This window comes from Drosophila subpulchrella, chromosome 3L, assembly GCF_014743375.2.
Source record: "Drosophila subpulchrella strain 33 F10 #4 breed RU33 chromosome 3L, RU_Dsub_v1.1 Primary Assembly, whole genome shotgun sequence".
NCBI lineage: Eukaryota > Metazoa > Arthropoda > Insecta > Diptera > Drosophilidae > Drosophila > Drosophila subpulchrella.
This window is the reverse complement of record NC_050612.1, coordinates 5,620,641-5,646,004: the sequence shown is the minus strand read 5'-3', so window position 1 is coordinate 5,646,004 and position 25,364 is coordinate 5,620,641. Positions and strand designations below refer to the sequence as shown.

At 37.8% G+C, this 25,364-nt stretch overlaps 2 protein-coding genes across 7 annotated transcripts in view; both read right to left on the bottom strand.

Annotated features, from left to right (window-relative positions):
- LOC119552818 (heparan sulfate 2-O-sulfotransferase pipe-like) overlaps window positions 1–10,013 on the bottom strand; it is a 41,410-nt gene extending 31,397 nt beyond the window's left edge. For all 5 annotated transcript variants that reach the window (XM_037862667.1, XM_037862669.1, XM_037862666.1 and 2 more), the window contains exon 1: window positions 9,786–10,013. In XM_037862667.1, the coding sequence (XP_037718595.1) occupies window positions 9,786–9,874 (89 nt within the window). In that variant the 5' untranslated portion in view covers window positions 9,875–10,013. The remainder of the gene's footprint in view (window positions 1–9,785) is intronic.
- Window positions 10,014–13,406: 3,393 nt separating this feature from the next.
- Window positions 13,407–25,364, bottom strand: part of LOC119552817 — a 78,244-nt gene continuing 66,286 nt past the window's right edge. The window contains exons 11-13 of one of the 2 annotated variants that reach the window (XM_037862665.1): window positions 23,460–24,391; window positions 19,869–20,227; window positions 13,407–16,697 (exon numbers count right to left, since the gene is read on the bottom strand). In XM_037862665.1, the coding sequence (XP_037718593.1) occupies window positions 16,345–16,697; window positions 19,869–20,227; window positions 23,460–24,391 (1,644 nt within the window). In that variant the 3' untranslated portion in view covers window positions 13,407–16,344. The remainder of the gene's footprint in view (window positions 16,698–19,868; window positions 20,228–23,459; window positions 24,392–25,364) is intronic. The other variant, XM_037862664.1, reaches the window with a different exon arrangement.

The window sequence follows — 25,364 nt, the reverse complement described above, 5'->3', positions numbered from 1 at the left end:
TTTACCAGTAGGAAAATCAAACGATAGGAATTTAAATTCTATCTTTAATCTGGAAATCATATTTTTTTTAAGAACCGAAGACTTTTTGGGTGTTGCTTCAGCGTATAACAATTTATTTGTTATCGATAATGTCGATGACTGACACTATCGATAACCAAACTATCGGTGGTCCGCATTATTAATGCTTTCCAATCTTTATCCACCATCTTAGGACTGGGCAAATGAACTATGATTAAAATTGGAAATGACTTGTCATACCCCCAAATTGGTTTTCAGTGCATGGAACAAGAATATGCGGGCGGTTCCCGGCCAAACAACTTGGCACACTAATTTCTGATCTCTGGCGGCTCCAAACAACAACTGCAACCGACTGAAGGGCAATAGGTATAAGGAGGATAAGGCTTCCCAGTTGTCAAACGCTTCTCATTTAACGCCTGCATGGACTCCAAAGTGCATTGGGGTGGGGAAAATATTGTGTCTTGCGTTGGAAATTCGAGTTGGCTTCTCCTAGCTTGCATGGCCATGATAAGCATTTCCATTGTTGTCATTATTTTACCTACGACTACTTGCGGCAAGGAAAATTGATATTGACAAAGGGAGTTTATAGATAATTTTCCAAAGACTAGGCAAAGAGACGTAAGCCCATGCTCAAAGTAATGGAAACCTGAAACGTAATTCGAGAGTGAAACTTATCAATTTTTGAGAGCTTTTTTAAGATGTTTGACTGATAAAATGTAGATCACGTTGAGCCGTTTTGAAGTCCTGAAGTTGAATAAAAAACATAAATTTGAAGAAACTTGAATTATTCAATACACAGGTAAGGTTTTTCTGTTCAATAACCCCATTAATCGATTTCAAAATTTGCATTATCTCAAGCAGTTCCCTTGAAACTCCCAAGCCAACGCCAATTAAATCTATTGTGGCAAGAAAAACATGCTATTAGACTGCCCAAAGATAGTTAAAGCGGAGCCCAGTTTAATTTTCTCTACTGATTGCCATGACCTAAGGAAAGAATCCTTTCTCCACGGCAGCTGCACAATCCCCACTGGCCACATTCGCCAATTTGCGTTAACCGAAACCTCCTTATAGACGTGCCCACCTGAAGGGGTGGGAGGGCTTTTAAGTATTAAGTATTTGTATCACTCCTTGACTTTCACATGGCGAACCCGATCCGATTTTCTGCTCATTTGTGATGTAAAAAGAGCAGGCCGCCTGACAGAAACTTGCCATTCAAATTGGTGTCAACCAGTCAACTGGACGCCAAAGAAAGTGGCGCCACAGACGAGGCGAAAATGCACTGGGAAAAATAGTAATAGATACTTTTTACGCTTACTCTTCTAAAATATTCAAAAATATTAATAAACATTGAAAGTTAAAGATAACTAAAATCATAAATGCCATATTTGTATAAATAAAACCTGATTTATAACAGATTTTGGTGATATTGACGGTGTTTTCCGTGTCTTTTCGCCACCGCCCCGGCAGAGATCTGCGACTTTTTCTCATCTATAGACTCTGTCCGAGTCCAAGTCGCAGTCCCAGTCACAGGCGATGCCAAAAGTAGGTCGCCATCGTCTCGGCAACTTGTTTAACCGGCGACCGAAGGAAAACTCGCTTCGCACATAAAAATCCCAAAGAGAAGGAACAAAAAGCATAAAAATGGATATGCATCCTGTGGGACATCTTTGACTAAACGAGTCTAAGCTACATTAAAATTAAATTTTATTTTCAGTTTTATTTGCTTCTGCTGCGTTCTCTTGTTTTCGAAAGAGGAAGCGAGTGTGGAAATTAATTAAGCAATTCAATTTCCCTTGCAGGTATTTGTCTGTCGCATGATTGCCATTGCATTTATGTTAATTGGAAGTCATTGGAATAGAGAAAGGATGTTGGCCATTTCTAGCGGTTGATTTATCTACCAAATTATTCTAAGAAATTTAGCTCTTAGGATTGTTAGTTTAAGTGTTCTAATCAGCCAAACAGGAAATTCAATTAATCCGGCTTGTCATTTATTTATTGTCCTGAATTATAAAGTGCTATAATGCCGTTCGATTAAGGCACTCAAATAATTAATATCTATTTGACGTTGCATTGGGAGTAATAGGTCTAAATCTTGTATATTTTATAAGAAAGCAATGGAATATCAAAACCTTTATTTGTTTTACTTTTCCCTTTCATAAATACTTGTTATTAAATATGTGATGTAGGATGCGAAAACAAAATCCTCTCGATTTTATTTGCAGATACTTGTGGCCTGGCTAATTAAAGAGGTGTACAATGTTGTACATTGAGCCATGCCACTATCAAAAGCATCAAAATGCAGCCGGCCAAAACAAACAAAAGATGTAAGCTAAGCAAGCGCTAGGCCAAACTCAACGCAACCCAACTCACCTGGCAGCATTGGCTTTTGTTTAGTGAAAGGCGGGTGAATAATACCTGCTGCACCTGCCACATGGCGAAGGCTCCACCTAGTATACAAACATTGGTTCAAGACTCTAAAACAGTGGCCGTGGAAAGTACACGCACAGCTTGTGACCCCATCAGGGCGTTTTTCGGCAGTTATTCCTCACCCGAATCCAAATACTCATGTGCTCGCCCCGAGAAATGAAAAATGTTTGGCAAAAACCTCCCCAAGACCTCCTCCCACCAGGTGGTATCAAAACGAAATGATAGCAAGATTTATGATTTACGAACATGATGTTCGGTACATGTCCGATAAGCGATCCGAACGAAGGCATCATTAAAATCAATTTTGATTTGCCAACCTCCTTTCACCGGGTTCCGAGTAACAGCTGCCATATCCGAGGGAAAAGGGGCGAAATTGGATTACAGCTCTTATTGGGGGTGTTCAATGGCAGGTTACAACATCCGACATTCATTAGGGATCCATTTAACTTTCCTTAACAGAGCAATTCCAATTCGTTAACTCTTTCGGCGGCCGGCAATTTAGGGCAATCAAACCAGGACTTTAATGATCCATAAAGTTTGTGGTATTTTTGTAGCGATTGTAAGCAATCCACCAGTTTGTAAAGCATTAATTTAAGGATTATTTTTATTAGCAGTAGTTGGACCTCCAGACTTTGATCGATGGGTAGACATGGAAATGTCGTTTATAAGAAACTCTTTGTTACAAGTCTTTTGATGTTAGCCTGGTTAGTCAATTAATTAAATCATTCCATTAACCAAGGATTTGCTTATTTTTAGTGCTAAACTAATTTTTTCACTTTTAAAAGTTGTAGGGTAAGGTGACAAACTGATAAACACACAATAAAACTCTTTGCAGATGTGAAAATAATTTATTTTTCTTCAAGAACTGGTGAAAATATATAAAAATGGGGTAAAAATGTAACTGAACACTTACAAAACATGTCAACTTCAGTTCTGGGATTATATTTACAAAAATGAGTTCTTGATAATATTATTGTAAATTCTATGTCGGCATGATAAGAGAAACCGACAACAATTGTTTGTAATTTTTGACGGAATGCCACTTATGAGATTGCCGAGTTCGTCACCTTACCCTACACTCCCCTATCTAAAACATTAAAAAAAGGCAGCTATCATCTCCATTAAAATGCACTTTATTGGCCAATGAAATGAATGCTAATGGATATTACTTCACGGACCTGTATCTTTTTCAAGATCCAGTATCTAACACCTCTAAAGTCACATAAAATTCTCCCATAAGTTTCTTCAGTTGCTCAAGCATCATAAACTTCAATTATTTGTGAGTTATAATAACTCTAATCTCCAGCCCCCATTGCCATTTAAATCTGGAATGACCACTCCAAGAAAATGCAGGCAAGATTTTTAGTTTTTCCTCACATACTTGTCATGCCTAGGCCAATCCTCCGGCAATTAAAAGACCGCAGAGAGCGCAATTAAAAAATATTTAATTATAGGAAGGCTCGGGATCCTCCTCGAGCTGTGGACCGATTTTCCGTTTGCGGCTTAGCCTAAAAGCCAGCGAGAGGCACATGACTTGGCCGGGCTGCTTCATGTGGTCATTACGTCATGATGCAGCTTTTGGCTTTTGGAGTGGCACAGCCAAAGGCAGGAGATACGCTTATATATAGCGAGAGAGGAAGGCGGAAAATGGGGAAAAACTTGTAAGTCGGGACGGACAAAAACCGCATATTTGTCGTGAGCATTTTGTTACAATTTCAATTTTGGCCTGGTCCATTGTTGGGGGTCGGTTTCTAGACTCCGCTCTTTATATGCTCACGGAATCTTGTAGTTTGACTTTTTTTCTGCCTAGGCGTTGCCTTCGCCTTTTTGTTTCGACTTTTCGACTGCTCGGCTTTGCTTGCATTTGAAAGTGCATTTGTTTCGGTCTTGGCCAATATTTGCCAACTATCAAACTGGTTTATTGCAGTTTTTTTAGTTTTCTCAAGAGTTGATGAAATGGCCTTTTATGGCGGGCCTGTTCGACTTCTCAAGTGCAAGGGAGTGGAACAGAAACATATAGATTTTCAGTTTCCACACATCGGGGAAAGTTCTGTTGACGTAGGCCAGAAATCGTAATTCCTAAATAATACTACAAAGTTATTTTAGTTTTTGGCACTCCTTGAAAGTATTTATTAAGAAATTGATCATCAAGCGGAAAAGAGTGAAACTGAATCGGTAATCCGGTTTCTTTCAATTAACACCAAAAGTTCTCTGAATGCTTGGCTGCCAGAAAAGTGAAAAGAATCATAAATGCGTCCGCTAATTGCAGTTCAATGCTTTCACTTGGTAATGGAGTTCCTCTCCACATGGTTAACAGCTCCACCCACCTGGGAATCCAGGTATCTCTTGGGATCCCAGACATGTCCCACCGCTGAGTATTCTGCTCGCCTAAGTAGCTGGCGCCCATAAATCTCCAGCAGTTCGCCTGGCGGGCTGTAAAAAAGTGATTTACATACTCGAGGAAGCCCAAGTTCGGATCTGAGGCTGAGCGTTAACTCACTTTCGCCGTGAGAGAGTGAAGAAGCAGCAAAGAAATTAAATCCAATTTTGCCTTGTCTGCATTTGCCAAACTTAAAAACAAAACGGCAAAACGCTGGCAAACAAGTAAACATTTTATTTTTTTCACATTTCAGCCCGGTTTCTTATTTATAGCATTTTGCATGCATATTTGATCAAAAACAATCAAATTTTATGAGAGAGTACGAGACTCAGCTTGATATGTTTTGGGAAAAACAAAATTGAAAGGAGGTTTTTCTGTTTTTTTTTTAACCTTTTGTGCGTTGCATAAAGATAATTTTTATGAAAGTCTTTTCTTCGGGCAAGGAAGTGCTGAAATAAATTAAGGGGACTATGTTGGCTGAAGTGGTATTAATGAGTTGTGTTCATTGTTTTTATTAGTCGGGTGAAAGGGTAATTAGTTGATGATCATTTGTTTAAGTTAAAATGTAGTACAAGGTGGCTCGTGTTTAATTCAAAACTCTATGTTATATAAAACATGGCTACAACGATGATCAAATATTTTAAAATGTATGGTATAAACCGTCAACTGGCTGCTAGAAAAACATTTTTTAACCTCTGCCTTGATTGCTGAATGAATATCTCGTTTTAAACACGCTCCCCAATGACTTTGAACTAGTTCCACCGCACAACTAATTCCACCTTCCGCTCAACCTCACCTTTTGCCCGGCCATTTACACTTGGCAAATTCAAACTTGAAGCCCGCCAGAAGACAAAAAATTCATCATTGTCATCATCACTTGGCTGTTACGCATTGCTGGCCACGCCCCCTTGTCCAAAGCCCATATTTGTATATCAAGTGAAAGCTATACACATAATTTCCACTTGTCTGTCTACGGCTGTGTTTTTTGCCTTTTGCACTTGCTTTATTTTTAGCCAAAAGTGTTGCACTTTTTTCACATGATTGTGTTAATCAGCTTGTGCCTTTCTTATAGGGTCTATGTACTATGCTAAAAATAATGCGAATTTGTTTGCATTTTATCCGTAACCCAGGTCGACATTTGACCGTTTTACATAAGGCAGAAAAACTTTTTCGTCCCATTTGCCGTGGGAGAGGGCGTTTGTTTTTGGAGTCCACGCGGGCATAACCAAAGTTTTTGTTTTTACGACCAACTAATAACAGCCGTATAGTTATAGACTGCTGGTGGGCGTTTGTTGCTCTCTGGAATTGGCCCAGTAAAATTGTGGCCGTCTCTTCTGAAAGGTGCTAAACGGCTGCGGTCATAAATTGCTATAATGTATACAAAACATGTGAATATTTTGTGGGCTTTCACTTGCCAAAAGTTGCGTGCGAAATTATCAGTGAAAAAGGGAGCGAAAAGTGGGCGGAGGGCCTAGAGTTTCACCAGATCATGCGGGTTAGGTGTGAAGTTTTTGGGAAAATGCTGTAAAGTGCGGGCTTAAAGATAACTAGATTGTGTCCTGTTGCTCTGCTTACTTTGTAGTGGGTAAACTATTTAAAAACAGCATTGAGCGGTTTGTGTGGCGTAGGTCTATCAAGATATCGGTTGCAGATAGTGGGATATGTTATTAAAGTTTTTTTTAAGTACTACATTTTTGTTATGGATAAAACTGACAATAGGGATAGTTACGCAATTATAAAAAAGTTTAACACCAATTTAAAATAGTTAAGTGCATTTTATTAGTGCTTTGGTAACTATTTAATAGTAAAACTACCATAAAATGGTAATTTGAGTATTTTTTCTTGGAAGTGTAACTATTTCGTTGGTCAAATTGACAATTTGATGGGCTGGGACCATTTAACTATTATGTTGGTAAAGTTTACCTTAACATTTTTTTGCGTGTAGTGAAATGAGTTTAAAGTTATACGAACATAAATTCGTAGATGTCTTTCAGGTTATAAGGAGTTATATTTAGATATTTTACTTGTCCTCGTTGATAATAATGTGTTTTAATTTCTTTCTGCGAGAGTAACAGCGATGAATGCGTAATTGCATCCTAAAAACAGACAACTTAAGAAATAATTTGAGATCTTAATTAATTTTTTTTAATTTGCCACCCGCCGCAGTCTGTCGGCAATAATTAACTTTCCCGCGGCCACCGGCAGCGTGTAAAATTCCCAATATAACATCATTTCCATTGCAATAAGACAGACAAAATAAGACAAAACGCAAGACAAAGCTGGAAACAAAATGTAATTACGCGAGTGTGAGTGACTGCAAGTCGTGGCGCCCGAAGAAAGAAAGAAATCGGTAAGAAAGAGAGACGCGCAGAAGAAAGACTCAGAAAGCCGAAGAGCCCGCTACAGTCTCTTCGAAGAAGCCCGGCTTGAGTCTTCTGCCTCTTTTTCCCAGCTGACCCGCTTTTGGGGCGTTCTAAATAATTTCTGTCACGCTTCGGCTTGCAGTGAAAATAAAAGTAAGTGTGGTGTTAGGTAAGCCCTAATCTATATGGATAATAAATCAGAAAACGTAATTTATGCTAATTCACGGGAAAGTGTTGCATAACCGAATTCGATTCTACTCGGTCGGTTGATTGAGACCGACTTCATAAGTCGAATTCGACAGCTTTTATTAACCGAGTGCAAAGAACTCATTTTCTCCAATGCGTATTTATCGCGTGCCTGGGTAATGAAGCTGCCAAACATCTGTCGGAGAGTTGTTTAAGCAAAACCAATTAATTTAATTAATTAATATCAATTTGAAAACGCACAAAAGAGCTGTGCAAATAACGGCAGTACGCACATTGGGAATTTGTTTTTCTCTCCAGCACAGCACAATTCTTTTCACACGCCATAAATCATATCCATGTTTAAATATTTGCATAATTTTGCTGTGCAAATGTTAAGATTGTCTTTTCGCCAAATCGCTGGACAAACGGAAATGGATAAAAAACAAATGTTTACCTGATTGATTGGCAGACTGACTGAGTGACCAACTGATTGACTGAGAGTTTGCAGCTGCATGAAATTGTCAAAACGAGCGTGAAATTTATGCTACTGCGAGCGGTAATCACAGAAAGTGCATATCTACATTTAAATCATCTGTTTAATTAATGCCAGTAATTCATACATTAAATGTAATAATTTGTTCTGTAAATAAACGAGGGAAATGGGCTTGGAATCGCGATAATAAACGGCGGCTTAATAAGTAGGGAAAAAAAGTTTAATTGAGTTTAATATTACGCAAACCTTGAATGGGATAGGTTCAGAAATGCTGTTTAATTTTAAATAGTAAAGAACTTTTCTTATCATCAATGTTGTTTTTTAATATTTTTCTACTTTAACGCTTTATCTATTTTTTTTTCAAAAACTCACACTTGTATGCAAATATCTGTTAGCCATGACTCTTGCCCAGTTTGCTTTAATGAAAAGCAAATTCTCACACCCTTTTTAAATCAACAAAAGCTGAAGTTTCCCAAAAGCCAATTAGTCCATAACATGTGTAGTCGGTCTATCATTAGTTTACATCTCGACGCACTCGTTGCCACAATTTTGGCCATGCAAACGTAAAAAATAGCGAGCATTGCACAATAGCGGACGCAGTGGCTGAGATCTCTGGCCTAAACACCTTTTAATAGCCAAAATTGTTATGGGCGGCCGCAGAAACCGCCGTCCGACGACCATCAACCATCGACTAATGAGCGGGCAGTCAAGTCAGCGGGTCCCAACTTTTATCTGAGCCAAGCCGAACTGAACTGAGCCGAGCTGCGTTCTGTAAAAGGCCAGAACAAACACTGAAAAATGTAATCTCACACAATGCAGTTCGAGGGAAGGTGGTAAGACACAGCGCTTTTGGCTACTTGAAATAGTTGAAGTTGCGCTCGGCTTTTGTGGTTTTCCTCTTTTCATCTCTGTAAACTGGCCCCAAGGTGCTACACCAAATGAATTATGAAAAGAATTGAAAATAAAAAACAGCAATAAAAAAATTATAAACAAGACTGTAGCTTTTAAACTAGAGCAAGAATTGAAAAAGCCAGCCACATAAATGCACACAGAAAAGTTTTTAAGAATCAAGAAATAAATTAAATTATAAGATAAATTAAAAAGTTTAAGGCCTTTGCGATATAATGGTTAGATATTTTTGTAGATTAAATACCTTATCAGTATCTTAAATCGCATCTTAATAACCAAAATATATTTAAATAAAGTATTTAATTTGCGCAGAATTTTAGAAATCTCAACCAAATACTATTATATTTTTCTATGTGTAGAAATCGATACAACTAACTTATTGGATGCCAGCAATTAAATTCCTACATAAATGCTTAAGCTATCTATTAAGGTGGCCTGCAACTTTAAAAACGTTTTTCAGAAAAAAGTCTTAAATCATATTAAAATACGATATTATGAGCTTTATCTTTTATTACTAGCTATAAAAATGTGCGAATTTGTAACGCATTTGAAAAGCACGAGATCACTGAGATCCAAATGCAACTTAAGACCCAAATTACATTTTTTCATGTGTAGAAATAGCTGCAATTAATTTACTTGCTGGCAGTACTTAAAGTCCGACAAAAATGTTTGAACTGTTTTTGCGAGCAATTGAAGTTTTTATTTAATTATATTTATCAAATGCGGCGACCCTGAAATGTCTTTCACTTTTAGCCAGCTGCGAAAAACGGAAAGTTAAACGCTTTTTATGGAGAATCGAGAGCAGAGTCTGCTTTAATCTTCAGCCGTCGAGGCGAACGCAATCTTCGATCTACCAACTCAATTCTCTGACCATTCAATAGCAATTATGACCGGTTTTCAATTAAACTGAAACTGGAACTCAATTGCATTTCCTCTTTGAAACGAAGTCCATTCTCGAGTGAAAGAAATATTTTCTCCTCTGGCTTTTTCTCGGCCGGATCACACTTACCGCTTGGGATACGGTATACGCCGGTATTTGAAGGCATTTTCCACGTCGCGCAGCTTCATTTTGTACGATCGTTCGGCGTTCAAAGACATCCAATGGGTATTACACAAAAAACACAATCGATTGAGATCTTTTTCTAAGACCTTTCTTGGCCGAAAGAATTTTCCGGTCGGCACTTGAGTTCACTCCGATTCCCGAAGAGGTATGAAGATAGAGACGTCCGTAGAGCTCGGCGATCGCGGCTTGACTGAATGTTCCTGGGGGCACTTGGCCGCCTTTTTGGCCAACTTTAAGACGTTGGCAGCGGCTTACCGCTGTTTGCTTTTACCATTTTCTTCAGCGGCCAAGATCGCTCTCTTCGGCTCTGTTTGCTCGCTCTTCTCGCCGCTCTTTGTTCGGGGTTTGACTGACGGAGTGGACGTGACTGTAGCCCATTTGTCTGTGGTAACAGTTTTATTATTACCCGACATCTGACATTAATCTACTTAGACATATTTATTTAGGTCGTTTAAACAGCAGCATTATTCTCCGCGCAAGGAATCTAATTTGGGCACTTGTTTCAATATCCTCTATTGAAACAGTTGGCTATTCCAACTCTAGCTATAATATTAACCAAAAAGAACATTCCGTATGATCTTAACCACGTTGGCAAAAAATATAACTTGGAAATCAACTCAACTTATTTTAATTTTTTTATAGGAAGAGAATAAGAACTAAAAACAGGTTTACCTTTGAACTTCTCCCCCTTATTGGGAAGTCGAAAAGCTGACCTTCCCGCTTTTGTAATTTCCATCGATTAGTTTTTGCCAGTCGTGCATAAATAAAAGATTCTTCTCGATTTTGGCTTCTACCATCGTTCTTTGGCTAACTCTGGATAATAGTGCTTAGTTTCACCCAGAGTCAAATCTGAAATTTCTATAAGAATTAAGTTCCCTCGGTCTCCGCACTTGCTGTCCACAAAGCTCATTGACCCTTATTCGACTGCGGCTACTTGTGGTACAGTGGCTAAAAAAATTAAACTTCAATGCAAATGATTGGTTTAATTTTTTAAATATGTGTTTGGAAATCAAGATTTAGTCAATGAAGATAATTTAAATATTTGGCTTTAATAATGTATTATTAAAATAAATTTGTTCATTCAAATGAAAATGTTAATTTCTTATTAATGGAAAGTCAAAGAAGTCACTTAACAGATCTGATATTAGAAAAGAATAAGCTCTGTTAAGAATGGAAGCTAAATAATATATTTAAACTAAACAATAAATTGTTGAAATAAATTTTAAATTTTATGAAAATTATAACAAAATAGTAACCGTAATAAACTATTTTTTAATAAGTCTGTAAGCTCTGCTTATTATTTATAAGTCTTTTCTTCCTTTATTTTTCTATTTTATTATTATAAAACTGTTTTTGTTATTGCTCCCTGAGGAACACAAACTTGTTTCTGCCACTGTTGCTTACTTGTCCGCTGACTGGCGTCAGACGGCTTCCAGATTTAAGCGTTTACCCACAACTATCTGCATAGGTCCACACTTTTTTAGGAACGACAAAAAACTGATTGTTCAAACTTACTAACCTTTTTTTATTTCAGCAACAAGCTGAAAATTCGTGTAAATTTCTCGACAACAATGACAAAAAATCTAAAAATGCCAGCCTCAACATTAAAACAGACGAAATATGTTAATAAAATAAAAAAGAGTGTGTTGGCGGCACATGCCTTTATTTTATATGGTAATAATTTTAGGCACTTCTGTAATTACAACTAAGAAAGCAATAAAATGCAAAGTGAGTTGCTGAAAACTTGCCAAGTTGTTGCACATTGCATCCGATGAGTGTTCAAATCGATTGAGATAAATGAGCCATCGGAATGATCGGGCTCTTTCCCCGATTTCAAAACATGAAAGCTGACGAGTTGTTCGGCTGTCAGTTTTCGGGTTAAGTTTATCAGCTGTCCCATTGTGGTCACTCGCCATAAGTTGGCTATATCTTTGGCCCGGTGTTATGGTTTTTTTTGCTGCCAACTGCTCGTTTGTTGTTGTTCCGAATCTGCCGAGCTGGCCACTCAATTGTAAACAACTGCAATTGGCCCTAGGTGCAAATATAAATAGGCGAGTGTGTGTGTCACTGGCAGGTGTGCGTATATATTATATTGGCCTGGTGTTTGAGTGTGTATTTAACACAGCGAGGGTTGGTTAGTATTATACACATATGTTATTTTAAAACTTAAAACAAACAATTGAAAACAATAAATAACATAAAATGTTGAAAATGTATAAAAAATGAAGTTATCTAAACTGAGTACGTGTTTGCTTTAAAAACATAATAAACCATGCTTTATTTATTATTAGATGTTTACAAAAACTAAATATAATAGGTGAAGTAATAAAAGTTTATTTTATTAATTTCAAAATTTGAAAATAAAACGGGTTAAAAATCTATTCAATATACAATTTCTGAAGTTGTGTTTTTACAAACTGACTGTCTTTTCCAGTTAGCTTAAGGCAGCAAAGATTGGGGCATATATGTTGAGAGATTACAAGGGTTTTAAAACAAAAAACAATTATTTTAAATTTTATTTTTTAAATTAGGTAAAGTTGTCACACTCAAACAAACTTTCATCGGACCAATAGTTTGGGAGATATATTCCTTGAACGTTATGTTCTTCAGGTCGTTGAGCTTGACGTAAAGCAATTCGATGGACATGATAATTCAAAAATGATGTACCGCTTTTGTTCATTCTTTTTGTCATTAGATTTTACATTATAATTTACTGATGATCCGTTTACCAGTTATCATTTTTTCTGGATGGGTTATTTTGGGACTCTCCGAAAACATGGTCTTAGTAGAAGAGTTTTAGATATATTTGAAATATTGTTTTTTATATTGCTAAGCAAACATGTACCCAAATCATTATAAAAAAATACATTAAAATTAGCATATTTTTGGGCCAAAAGCCCATTGTAATGTCTATAATTATTTGAATACTTACCCTTATATCAAACCCTTTCGAACTCAGCGAATAGTCCTTTGCCACGCCTCGCTAGCATTTTCCGGGCCTTCTGTCGCCCACGCTTATCAAAGCCATTTTGGCCAAGTCCAGGGGCAAAGTTGCCAGGGCCAGAAACCGAGCTGCCGGCCATAAACACAGAGTCACAGAACTGGGGAGTTCGGGGAGGCGTTGGAATCTGTGGCACATAGAGCACACAACACGAGCACCGAGCTCGGTGGCTTATGTTTTATGCGGGTTAACGCTAACGTTGTCCACTGGGCGGGTCAGTAACCAGGGAAGGCCCGAACCAACAGCCCGGTCCCATTCCCAGTCCCAATCCCAACCGGTGAGAACCCACGCCTGGAGCAGCCGGCTTGGCTTTAACACCATCTCGTTCGATGTTCTGAATTTCGGGGATGTCCACCGATGGCTGCCCGGATGCGGGCAATCAAAATCTGTGGCCTACTTGACTGCCAGCTATTTGGACACGATTTTGAGTTTGCCTTAGTTTGGCCAACGGTTTTTCCCCAAGCGTCAAACGGAACGGTTGGCATTCCGCCCACAGGCCCCCAAAAATCACCCAGCCAACCAGCCACCCGCAGCCCCAAATTCGGCTAATAAAGACAGGTGCGCTGTTTTAAATTCCATTTTTTCTCAGTTTTATTTTGCTTAAAGTTCTTTTTGGTTTTAATTGTCTTGGTTTTAAATACTCGTTTCATCTATTTGATTCAGTGCGTCATTATTTTAAGGTTTTCCTTTTTCATATACGTATAATATCTCTATATAAATATTTGTTTAGTTTTATTTATCATACAAGTGAAACTTACGCTATCCAACGGCGAAATGAAGTGGTGGAATTTGAAAACATTGAACATAAGACATGATCTCCTTTTCCATTGGTTTTCTATTTTGAGTTTTAATTAAATATGCGTAGACTGTACGCCGTCTGACTATTTACACAGCTGTCTGTATTTTATTATTATTTACCATCTCGCGCACAGTTTCTTCTCTTTTCGTCTACGTTTTTTCGAACATTTCAAATAAATTACATGCAATGTTTTATGCGCGGTCATAATTCAATTTCTTCACTCGCTCTCTTTTTATTCGTATTTTATCTTTGAGTTCTACTTTAAACACAGTTGGCACAGAAATTTCCATAGTTTGGTTTGGTTTGGTTGAGAGAAGGAACTGAACCGAACTGATGATTGAGATGTGAGTGTTTTTGTGTGACAATGGTGGCCAACGAAGTAGTTGCAGCGTGGATCGATCCACTTCCAGCTGGTCCTAAAGCTACCTATTAAATGCACTGCCAACGGTGTTCTTTATATTTTGTTGCATCCTCAACTTCCGGCAGCAAAAATGCATTTTTGGCCTATGCGCCATTTCATTTAATTTAATTTCTTTTCGTTTTCATATATTTTTCAGTATTGTTTTATCCCTTATTTGAATGCGTGTAAAATATCCTATATGTATGCCGTGGTGTGTCTGGAAACAATATTTCTTTGTTTTTTATTAAATTGTACAAAGTGCGTTTCGTTCGTATTTTTTCTTTTTCGGCTATAAATATTTAGGTTATTTGCTATCAAAAAATGCCAACCGAAAATGTTTGATTTAATTTATGTATATACTTCCTTTTACCTTTTTATGCAGACTAAATCATATATTTTTTTATACAAATGCTTTTCGGTTGGATTTGAAATATTAATGGGTTTTTATGGATGTGAACTCTGCCTGCACATGGCAGAGGTTCTTAAATTTTTAAAATTCTCATTGCTGCCAGTGAATGTTTTGTTTCAGTTTATAATTTTTTCCTAGTTTCAATGTCTATAAAATAAAGTACTTATGTCTTGTTTTTACGCTTTTTTTTGGTGTTTGCTTAATTCTACTGCAACTGCCAAAAGTTTGATTGTTTATATGGGTTATGGGCCGTGACTTAAACGTTAGTTTTGCGTACAGTTTGTTATTACTCTTTGCATGTAGTTTTTACAAAGTCTAAATACCTTTAGGAATATTACTTAATGCAGCTACTTATGGGAAACAATTTGTGTTCATGTTACGAACATAAATGCTGGCATAAAACAAGTAATTGCTCGACAGAAATATTTACATTGATTGTTTTGTTTTATAATCCTTTGGCAGTTCTCTCGATTAAGATGAAAGTGAACATATCTCTGGCTTGGAGTTCTACTTAATTCATTAATAACAATTGCATTTTATCAACTTGTATCGACTTGTATATAATAAACCACTAGGTGATGTCCTTTGCTTATGTGTTGTGCTGTACGATAAAAAACCCAAGAGTGCTGCCATCTTATTAGTCTATATAGCTAGTACCTATACAAATATGTGTATATCATACCACGCATCCGGCTGTGAGTATTAATCATGTAAATGCTTCGATTTGCTTCTGTTTAAACATAGTTCAGTATGTGCATGCCTTAGATCACAACACTTTAGAGATTTCCCTCGACCTTCCCCAACTCGTTTTCAAATGCTGCTAACAGTTTTTTACCTAGTCTAGCTTAAAAGTAATGCCAGAGAGGCCCTACGGATAGGGGTCTGCTCTTTGAGTTGCTCTTTCTATACAATTTCATTGTAGTTTCTGATCTCTTCCGTTTAGTCGCTAAATGTAATTTGTTTACTTTCTTTTAATGGGTGCTAGTGCTATGTGGTAAATATGCCGAAGGCATCTACTAACTGCCCACGAATTGTTTGCTCTCTAGCTGATCTAACTGGTTTTAAAGGTACCTAATTTACAATAGTTTTTTCTTATTTTGCTCGTCGTATGTAGTCTAAGTTAAATGAAATGTGGTGAAATTCCTTTGCCAAATATAAGAAATTATGAAGAAGTCAGGACTGGCTATCAGATTAAATTACGTACCATTGATTTCATTTTAAATTTGGTTGACTTTATATTTTTATTTATTCAACTGCAAATTACTCATTTATGTTTTGTTCGGAAACCTCTGAGGAGTTGCTTGAATTACTAAGTGTACCTTAAATTGATCATTAAAGTATTTTTGGCTTGAAAAGATTTCATATTATTGGACACGAACTTTATTAAATTGTATTTATAATGATTGAATTCAATCGCAGTAAATATGTAAATAATAATTCATAACGAAATATAGGGAAATTTAAAACTGAATACTATGCTTTCCAAGTCCTGACTTCTTGCTAACTTAGTTTTTCAAATAAAACTATATACAGACTAGTTGATCAATACAGTTAATAATGGCAGTGTAAGAAAATATAATCAACTAAATAACACGTTTTCCTTAGGACTACATACGCTAATACGCTCGTGCGCATTTTGTTACTCCCAGAAGCGTTTAGAAAAAGTTATCGGCTTAAAACGTAGTTTCTTTTAGTGTTCTCATACCTCCAGGCGTCGACTCTGTTTCTTTAAAATCTCCAGGCCAGATTTTGAACGGGATCAGCGGACTGATCCATCGGTCAGGCCAGCTCCATGGAAAGCTCCACATGATCATAGGTGATGCCACAGCCGGCGGCAACATATCACACGGTGGTCTCCCGGTCCACGTGGATATATTCGACCGGCTGGAGTCCGTGTCAGGAGGCCGGGTCAATGAAGAGGGCCTCCTTCTTGAAGTCCTTCTTCAGGGTTCCGATGCTGGCGGCCGAGACGTTGCCGTTGCTCGCTCCGTTCATGAACCCGATGCCCACGCCCATCCCGCCCACGCCCATGCCGCCCACGCCCATTCCGCCCACTCCGGCGCCCTTCTGGACCACCGACTTTTTCCGCTTCCTCATCAGGCCGAACATGCAGAATATCAGGCAGGCGGTCAAGGCGGCCGCGATGCAGCCCAGAGCGGCGAACACGCCGCCCGGCAACTCCAGCAGCTTGCGAGCGGTACCGCACTCCTCCTCCGACTCGTCGAACCCACTGGGGCAGTTGTGGTGACCTGAAAGGCAGAGATCATTTAGATACATTAGGGTAAGCGGTCGATAATATAAGTATATTAGCCATTTTAGTTCCCTCTGGTTATATATAATAGAAATAAACCGCCTAAACAGCCATGTCGCGGAAATCTTAGGGTGACAATCATTTGTTCGAGTATGAGTACACGTTTCTCTTAAAACCATATTTTTATAAGCTTTTAGATGTTACTGGCTTAAAAAAGATTTCAGCCCCAGACAGATTCGGATTTTTCAGACCTCTTTGAACCAAACCATGCCTTTACAAAGCACAAGCTGGTCTAAAATCTATATCACTATAATAAATTTCTGGTATTTAAAGATAACTGCTATATAAAACTATACAAAACTTTTTAAAATCGACCAGAAATAGATTATTTTTAAAAAATAAATTTTAAAGGTATTCAAAAAAAAGGTTTATTTATACGTTTGTATAAAAACTCTTTCCTCAGCAAATGTTCTTCTGATTATATGTAAGACCTTTTATATTTCGACCGAATCTGTAGAATTTATTTTTACATCTAGTCAACTCTATAGTTTGGACTTACTTATTTTTTAAAATAAATATAGTTAAATAATTATATTGATTAAACAGCTTAAATAGAAAACTTATCTGAAGATATATTCATATTTAGTATCAAATCACAAGAGTAAAAAATAAAGGACAATTTTCTCTTAGTGTAAGAACAGATTCAGTAACCGAGATAGAGGCAGTTTCGAGCGCTGATTGAAAAATTGAAAGTAGATTGGGGTTTTGGGGAGGGAGCATGAGCATCGCAGCCGGGTGGCCTACTCTAAGGTTACAAATTGAATGCAGTGTCACTTGAGTGGCCCGTGGGGTCCGAAAGCTTGTTTAATGCCCTGGCTTTGCGGTTAACCAGCTCCAGATGCAGACGCGCCTGGTTGCCCATAAATAATTGAAGCTAGAAAGGCAAAGTCCAGGCCAGCTTTTGTATTTTTCCCCCCAAGCGAACACTTTAAAGAGTCATATGGCTTTGAATGTGTTAGTAAAATGCAATCATACCCTATTGAATGGAATACTGATAAAGCCAGCACTTTTGTATGTACATAAATATTTAATGTTCAAGGCAATCATTGATTTTATAGTATTTGTTCTTGATATCAGTAGATATAGGCGGGAGATAAACTATGCCTTTTTAAAATTGTAAAAAACTTTAAATTGAAGTGTAAATTAAGGTTTGAAAAACTAATGATTATATGAAATGAATTTAACTATATTGTTTAGATTTGTGTAAACAGGGTATTATAACTTCAATGGACCTTTTGAATTTTTCAGTATTTTTTCCTGTCCTTCATCTCTCAAGTGCATCGCAAATAAGTTTGGCCCAGCTGTTGCGGCCATTTGGGTTGGGCTGCCGCCGGACTGGGACAAACTTTTTGCGCAAGACATTTCGGGGATTTGCTGCTGCGGGTTTGTCCAACAACCAGCCATCCCACCAGTCGGCAACAACCGCCAACAACCAACAACCGCCGACAACGACGACAACCGACCAACGAAGCAACTAACAACCAGCAGCTCTGGTGCAGCCTGTGTGCAGTTGTCAGGAAACTTTGCCTGATTACAAAAGCGGGACAGCCTGCCTCGAAATTAACAGACAAGCCAGCCACAAGTGAAATTTTTGGTTGCCTACTGCCGAGCGCACGCTGCAAATGGATAGCCCAGAGCCCTGGACTGAGCGCCAATCACGTACAAATAATGCAAAACTCCAGGTCAGAGGGGAGTTCGAGGACTCTTATGAGAGATATAAGAGTTCTCCAAATAAGGGAGGTATGCAATTTTAAAAAGTGTATAGCATAGCATCACATTTTTACCAAAGCAACATTGCGCCAAGAAAACGTTTAGATTTGGGGCTTAGATTAACATGCGGACTAGAAATCATACCCAAGGGAAGGCATTGATTGTTATTGATTACAGTGGTCGGCATATGTATTTTGACAAAATAAAAGTTAAGTATACTCATAACTTGAATTTACTTCTTGTAAACTATAGGCATCAATGGAAAGGTAATTTCAATGCCGTTTGAATGATACAATACATTTCTTTACCCATTCAGTACTTATTGAAAAGGACAAATTTGTGTAAATCAACTTTTAAATTTTTTTTTCAAACTTTTTTCCTCGACTTGAAAACTTAAACTTTTTGATGCAAAAAGTTTCTTCAAACAAAAATAATAGTAACTGCAAAAAGAATTTTTCAAAAATCATTTTCCTTATATTTTTTATGAATTTTTGAAAATGCTTAAAAACAGGCATTTGAGCCATATTTTTCTCTTTTTCATACAAATTTTTTCCGACATTGTCACCTTCAAAAAATCATAAAAAATATAAGGAAAATGATTTTTGAAAAATTCTTTTTGCAGTTACTATTATTTTTGTTTGAAGAAACTTTTTGCATCAAAAAGTTTAAGTTTTCAAGTCGAGGAAAAAAGTTTGAAAAAAAAATTTAAAAGTTGATTTACACAAATTTGTCCTTTTCAATAAGTACTGAATGGGTAAAGAAATGTATTGTATCATTCAAACGGCATTGAAATTACCTTTCCATTGATGTCTATAGTTTACAAGAAGTAAATTCAAGTTATGAGTATACTTAACTTTTATTTTGTCAAAATACATATGCCGACCAGTGTATATCATGTAAGCAGCGATCGGTTATACAATTTTTAAGAACAACATTTAAAACAAGACACTATCATTAACCCTTTAACATTACAAGAATATTATAAATGAACATTAATAATTTTAATAATTTAATAATGTGTTTTAGAGAAAGGCTTTCTGGATTAATATTTGTAGAAAAATAGCCACAGTTAATGAACTAAAAATGAATGAAGTCTTTCTTAAACATCTTTTGTACTTTAATCAGTGTTAAGAATTCCGCATGAGTTTAGCTTATTAACTTTTTTGAAAGCCGTACTTCAAAATCTCTTTGACTTTAATCATTATTAAAAATTCAGGATGTGTTTAGCTTATTAAGTTTTTTGAAAGTAGTTTCTGCTGACCTATTTTGTTGAACGCATGAAAGTTTCTGGACCACGTCGGCTTCTATAAACTATTTGCATTCCGTGCTCTCATGCGAAAACCCATTCGGCAACCCTCTGAGAAATGGGCTGTGGCCTCAGCCGGCAATCTGTACTTACCATCACACCACAGGCTGGCCGCAATGCATGCATCAATTTCAGGACATTTGTATTCGCAGTCCGACTCCTTGGGAAAGAAGCCGAACTCGTTCAGCGTCTCGTTGGCCGTTGCCCCGCCTGCAGAGCCTCCGGCGTTGGCAGCGGATCCTGACCCACCGGAGCCCAGCCCGCCAATCCCCGAACCTGATCCCGGGGAGGACTGGGAGGAGGTCTGGGAGCCCATGCCCGTGGTCACGCTCGCATTCACATGCAGGTCCAACTGCTGCAGCAGCGCGTTCTTGGTGCGGTGGATCTCCAGCCACGTGAAGGAGATGTCGCCGGGCTCCTTCAGGATGGGCTCCAGCACCAGGCTGATTGGTCTGGAAAGGCATAGATGGAAATCGGAATGTGAGATCACTGTGAACAAATGTGGCTTATAAATGTTATATAGTATGGTAACATATTTATTAAGTTAATATAATTTTTAATAAAGGGATTTTTAAAATAATAGCAGACAAATATATTTACAATAGTTATTAAAATATTCAAACCCAAAGTTAAAATATCCCCTGCAAGGCTATAAAAGCATTAATTATGCTAAAGGTTACCTAGAGTTAAAGCCTTTCTTTTTACTTAACATGGTGACGTGAAAACAATGTTAAATCTTAATCAGAAAATACACAACACACTACATTGCTTAATAAAAATGTATATTAATCCTAAATTAAAGGAAGTAAAGAAATGCTTGCTTTAAATTATAATGAATTTGTTAACTAATGTGTTACACCGGAAACATAACCCATAATTGCTTTTATTTTAGTTTAAAAGTAAAGGATTCAAAATTATAAATCTTTTTCCAAAATAAATTGAGTACCATTTGATATTGCTACAATTTTCCTTGATTAAAACAGCTAGTTATTTTGTTAGCTTTAGCAAAAAAGCAATGGCTTTTCTCACTGCGCTTGTCGTGCTCTACATAACTTTTGAAGCAAGTATTCGGGTATATCCTTTACCATTTCCTTGGTATCTGCACAGCCTAATAGTTGCTGAAGTGCAACTAATTACTCGCAACTTTCAAGTTGCCATAGACAAAAAGTCTTATTCGCAATTTGGCTTAAGTCGCGCATTAAGCGAGTTAGCCGCAAAAGTTCGGTTGGAACAAGAGTGGAACAATTAGATTCACCGAAAATCAATATAGAAAGCCCTCTATTCCAAAATATTTAAGCTCTCCTTGTTGTTTGTATTATTTTCTCATCATACGATAAATATTTTTCCACTATCTTACATTACTTAAATGTACTCTTTTATTTTCGTCCCTTAAGATTAAACAAAATTGTAGATGACGTTTTATGATTGTTTCCATTTACTTCATCCCAATCTCTCTTAAACATTACAGTGCTTTAGAGCTTGGCCATTTTAATTCACAGCTGAGTTGAAAAGCTCACAATTAATTATCTAAAAAGGCTCAACACACTCATTAGCCAGCTCGGATATCCAGTGCAATGTCCAATTACCCTTTGGGGTCCCATAAAAATATGTTTTCACATGTCGTCCACAATGCAATATTCCTTCTCCTCGTTTTTCTCCCATCCGTTCTCCCTTTTTTATGTTCTGCGGCGACAAAATTGAGCAAAATGCAAACATGGACAAAAGGGAAAAAAAGTTGGCCATAAAATTTAATGGCAACACGTTAAATGCAGGACCAGTAAAAGGACAGAAGGTTGGTCAACTGCCCGGACTTTTGCCCAAGAAACGAGTGTAACGTCCAGGTTCAACGGTTCATTTCGGTGGCACGCACCTTGGACATAAATTGCCGGAGCACATACGGCCAAGTTCCAGCAGGCAAAATGCTCTTACCTGTTTCGCCCCCCTGCCACCCCCCTGCCACCCCTTTGTTCACCTGTCTTCGCCTCATGCTCGTTTTGCATGCTTCATGTGCACAGCACAGGTGAAAATTATAGGGGTTTCTTAACAAGTACAGGATGGAAGTCGGGTTGAAAAAATGGTATGTGCTGATAAAGCAAGGACGCATATTTTATATTTTAAGTCCGCTCTGCATTTTTGTAATCAATAAAAAATATTATATATAATATAACGGACAATATTTTTAGATATAACATTGAAATGAAGCCCTTTGCTTCTAGCTTGTAATCTCAAACCTATTTTGACAATACTACTACATTGCTTGCTACTTGATATATAATTAAAATTTAAGAGTAGAGTTACAGCACTTCTGGTACGTCATAAAATTGTTATTGATAAATATTGACTTTTTAAAATTACCAAAACGTCCACTAAAAAATGATTACTAAGGGTCAAAAATACTTATTTTCGTAATCCAATAACTTATTTTAAATTTAACTCAACAAACTCAGTATAGTTTTCATACGTTTTTCATATGTTTTGGCATTGCAACAATTTATTGTTCAGAAAGCATAAAATGTCTAGATGATTGACCTCAATTGTATACATGTGTTCATGTCTGACGGCCATGTTTGTTTGCCTGGACTTCGTCTCGTTTACGTTTTCATTTTTTCGTCTCTATATAGCATATTTCTTTGCGCTCAATTTCCTGTATTTTGTTGCCGTCGTAGCCATTTCCTGTTATTGCATTTTTAAGCAGGACTTTTTGATAGAGCTCTGACGAGAAGGACGCCGAGCTCGAAGAGCCTGGTACCAGAGCAAATAGGTGCAGAAGTTTTTTTTTGAAATATTAGCAGCTATTAAAATGCAATTAATTTTGAGTGAAAAATTCCCAAAAAATACTCGAGCTAAGAGGCTTTCTGTGTAGTGTTCAGTTGCTCGAGTGGACTTAGCTCACATGCACTTGATAATGGAAAGGAGTCTCTGTACCATTAGGCATGAATGTTTTCAAGTCCTGTCCTTTCTTCATTTCGGTTTGCCAGATTTTTTATTTTATTGCGGAGACTGGGTAATTGGTTAGGCAGGCTTGTTGGGCGACATCAGAGCGTGAAATTGTAAATATTTCAGTGACTACTACTAGCAAATTTATGGGAATACAGAACTATTTAAGAAGAGAGCCTTTCAAATTTATAGAATATAATGAAGTTGTAAACATTTCAGTTTTTGCTACCATAAATATTAGAAAGTAATATTTGGTAACTACACAGGGAAAACTCTGCCGTTCCCATCTGAGCTAAAAATGTTTTTAAAAATAGAACGACATTTTTGAAGTTGAAACTGTTTTAATTTTGCTCAAATCAAGTTGAATTGGTGGTATTTACATTGTATATCTCAACAAATAAACTATTAGTCCAGTCAGTAGTGCATACTTAACAAAAAGTTGTTAAATAAACTAATTTTAACTTTTCTCTTTTCACCATTTCGTTATAATATTGTCAGCATTGATACCAAAATGTACTCACTCGGTTTTTAAGAACTAATGCTCTCAATTCAAGAACAATATACTTGTGTATTTCTCTCTGTGTATATGCAAGAAACTTAAATAAAAAGGGAAAGTACATCTTTTACCGGGCATACAATATTTATGTAATTGGAAACCAATTAAAGCACTACTTTATCTTGAGCACACTGTGTAAAAACACCTTTATATATATTTGTAGGAACTCTTAATATGGTTTTCCCACTTACTTGTTCATGAACAAGGGCTGCCCATTGGTCCAGTCCTCGGAGAAGATGTGCAGCGACATAGGCCTCGGTCCGCTTTGCGCCGGACACACCACCCTCATGGGTCGCAGAGGTCGCCCGGAATATATCATCAGCCGATTCTTGGTGTGACATCGCATGGCATCTTCGGAGGTGGGATCCACGGGCAGATAGGCGCCCCAGGTCTGAACGAAGAGCGACCTCTCGGCCGACTGGGCTTCGATGTACCAGGCCAGGCCCTCGCAACTGGCATCCTGCGTTTTAAGTGGATACTTCAGTTCATCCTCCCCGCCGGCTCCCTTCAGTTTCAGCTGCTTTCTACAGTCCGGCTGTCTCTTGAACTCATAGGAAGCCGAGAAGAAAACATCTGCAAAGTCCTCCGATATGTTCAACCGTGTAACCGTGAACGAGAGCTCCATAATCCTCGAATGGGAAACGAAGGTGAGTGGTGCATTGCTGTACAGAGCACTGGAATTATCGCAGAAGCAACCCAGTTGGATCTTCACATCCCTGAATGGAACGTCGAAAAGTCGCAGCTCAGTGATGCGACCTTCGGGATCCAGTTGGTTGCAGCGGGGTCTGCCCGTATGCAAATCCGAGTCCGTGGTACAGGCTGTACCTTCGCCAAAGGATACGTTGTGCAGCACCAACTTGACCCTTTCCGAAGGACCCGCCTCAAAGCGATACAAGCAGGTTATATTCTTGGCGCCGCCTCGTCCGTAAAGGAACACGTTCCGTGGCACCTGGATGTTGCCCTTGCGTTTCTTGAAAATTCTCGAGCAGAGTGGCGGCACGGGATCCTCTCCGCGCCTTCCCGCCCAGGTTTCGCCTCCTTGTTCCGTGTCCACGAACTCGTAATTTAGAGCAAACTGCGCCGGGAACAAGGCGGTGCCTGTGTGCGTGTGGAACTCCAGTTTCTGCAAGGAGAAAATGGAAGTTTGAGGGTTGGAATACACTTGAATTGAGCTGGCTAAATATAAAGAAATGTAAAGACTTTAAGGATGTATACAACCTGTGTCTACACGCTACCCTGAATGCACAAATACTCAAAACTGACACGCACTGAACTGCCTAATACATAAATTGATAAGGATCAACAATGACCTTCATATTTTATAACTATATTAATTAAATTTAAGAAAAGTATGAAATGTTTAAATGGTTTAGAGAAATTTCCAAAATGTATATTTTTTTTGGACTCCAAATTGAAGTTAGGTGTTTTGTTTGAATTCACTCTGAATTCCTTTCACGCGGCCAAGCAATTCGACTAACAAGACCAGTTCTATGAGCAACAATAACTCTATGTTTTTGCATCACATACCGGCTCACATTTCAATCGTTCTTCGTGACCATTTCGCAAAAAATTCGACGAATATCGTTCCGCAACCACCGAAATCGACTGATTTGGCATCGGGTGACTTCTGGCTATTCCCAAAACTTAAGAGACCACTCCGGGAATCGCGTTTCGAGTCCAGGGGGAGATAAAAAAAATCGAAGAAGGTACTGATGGCTATTCCGGAAAATGACTATTTGGCCTGTTTCGAGGTTTGGAAAAACTGTTGGCATAGGTGTATTTTATCGGGAGGGACTTACTTTAGATTTAGAATAATAAATAAAGGTTTTTTAGTTTATAAACAAATTCACCATACTTTTGGTATGTACCTTAAAATTTTTTGATAGGGTACTGCATCTCTTTCCCTAATTGCCCAAGAAAACAATAATATGAATTAATATCCCAATAATATCCTGTTTAAAATTCTTCGTTTTTAGGGTTTTGCTATTTTTGTGATATCTATGCGTCCAGAAATTATAGTCTGAGTGTAGAATTGCACAATGCGCGGAGGCTTCAAATTGGCATCACAATATTTGCAGTTCATATTTGTCAACGAG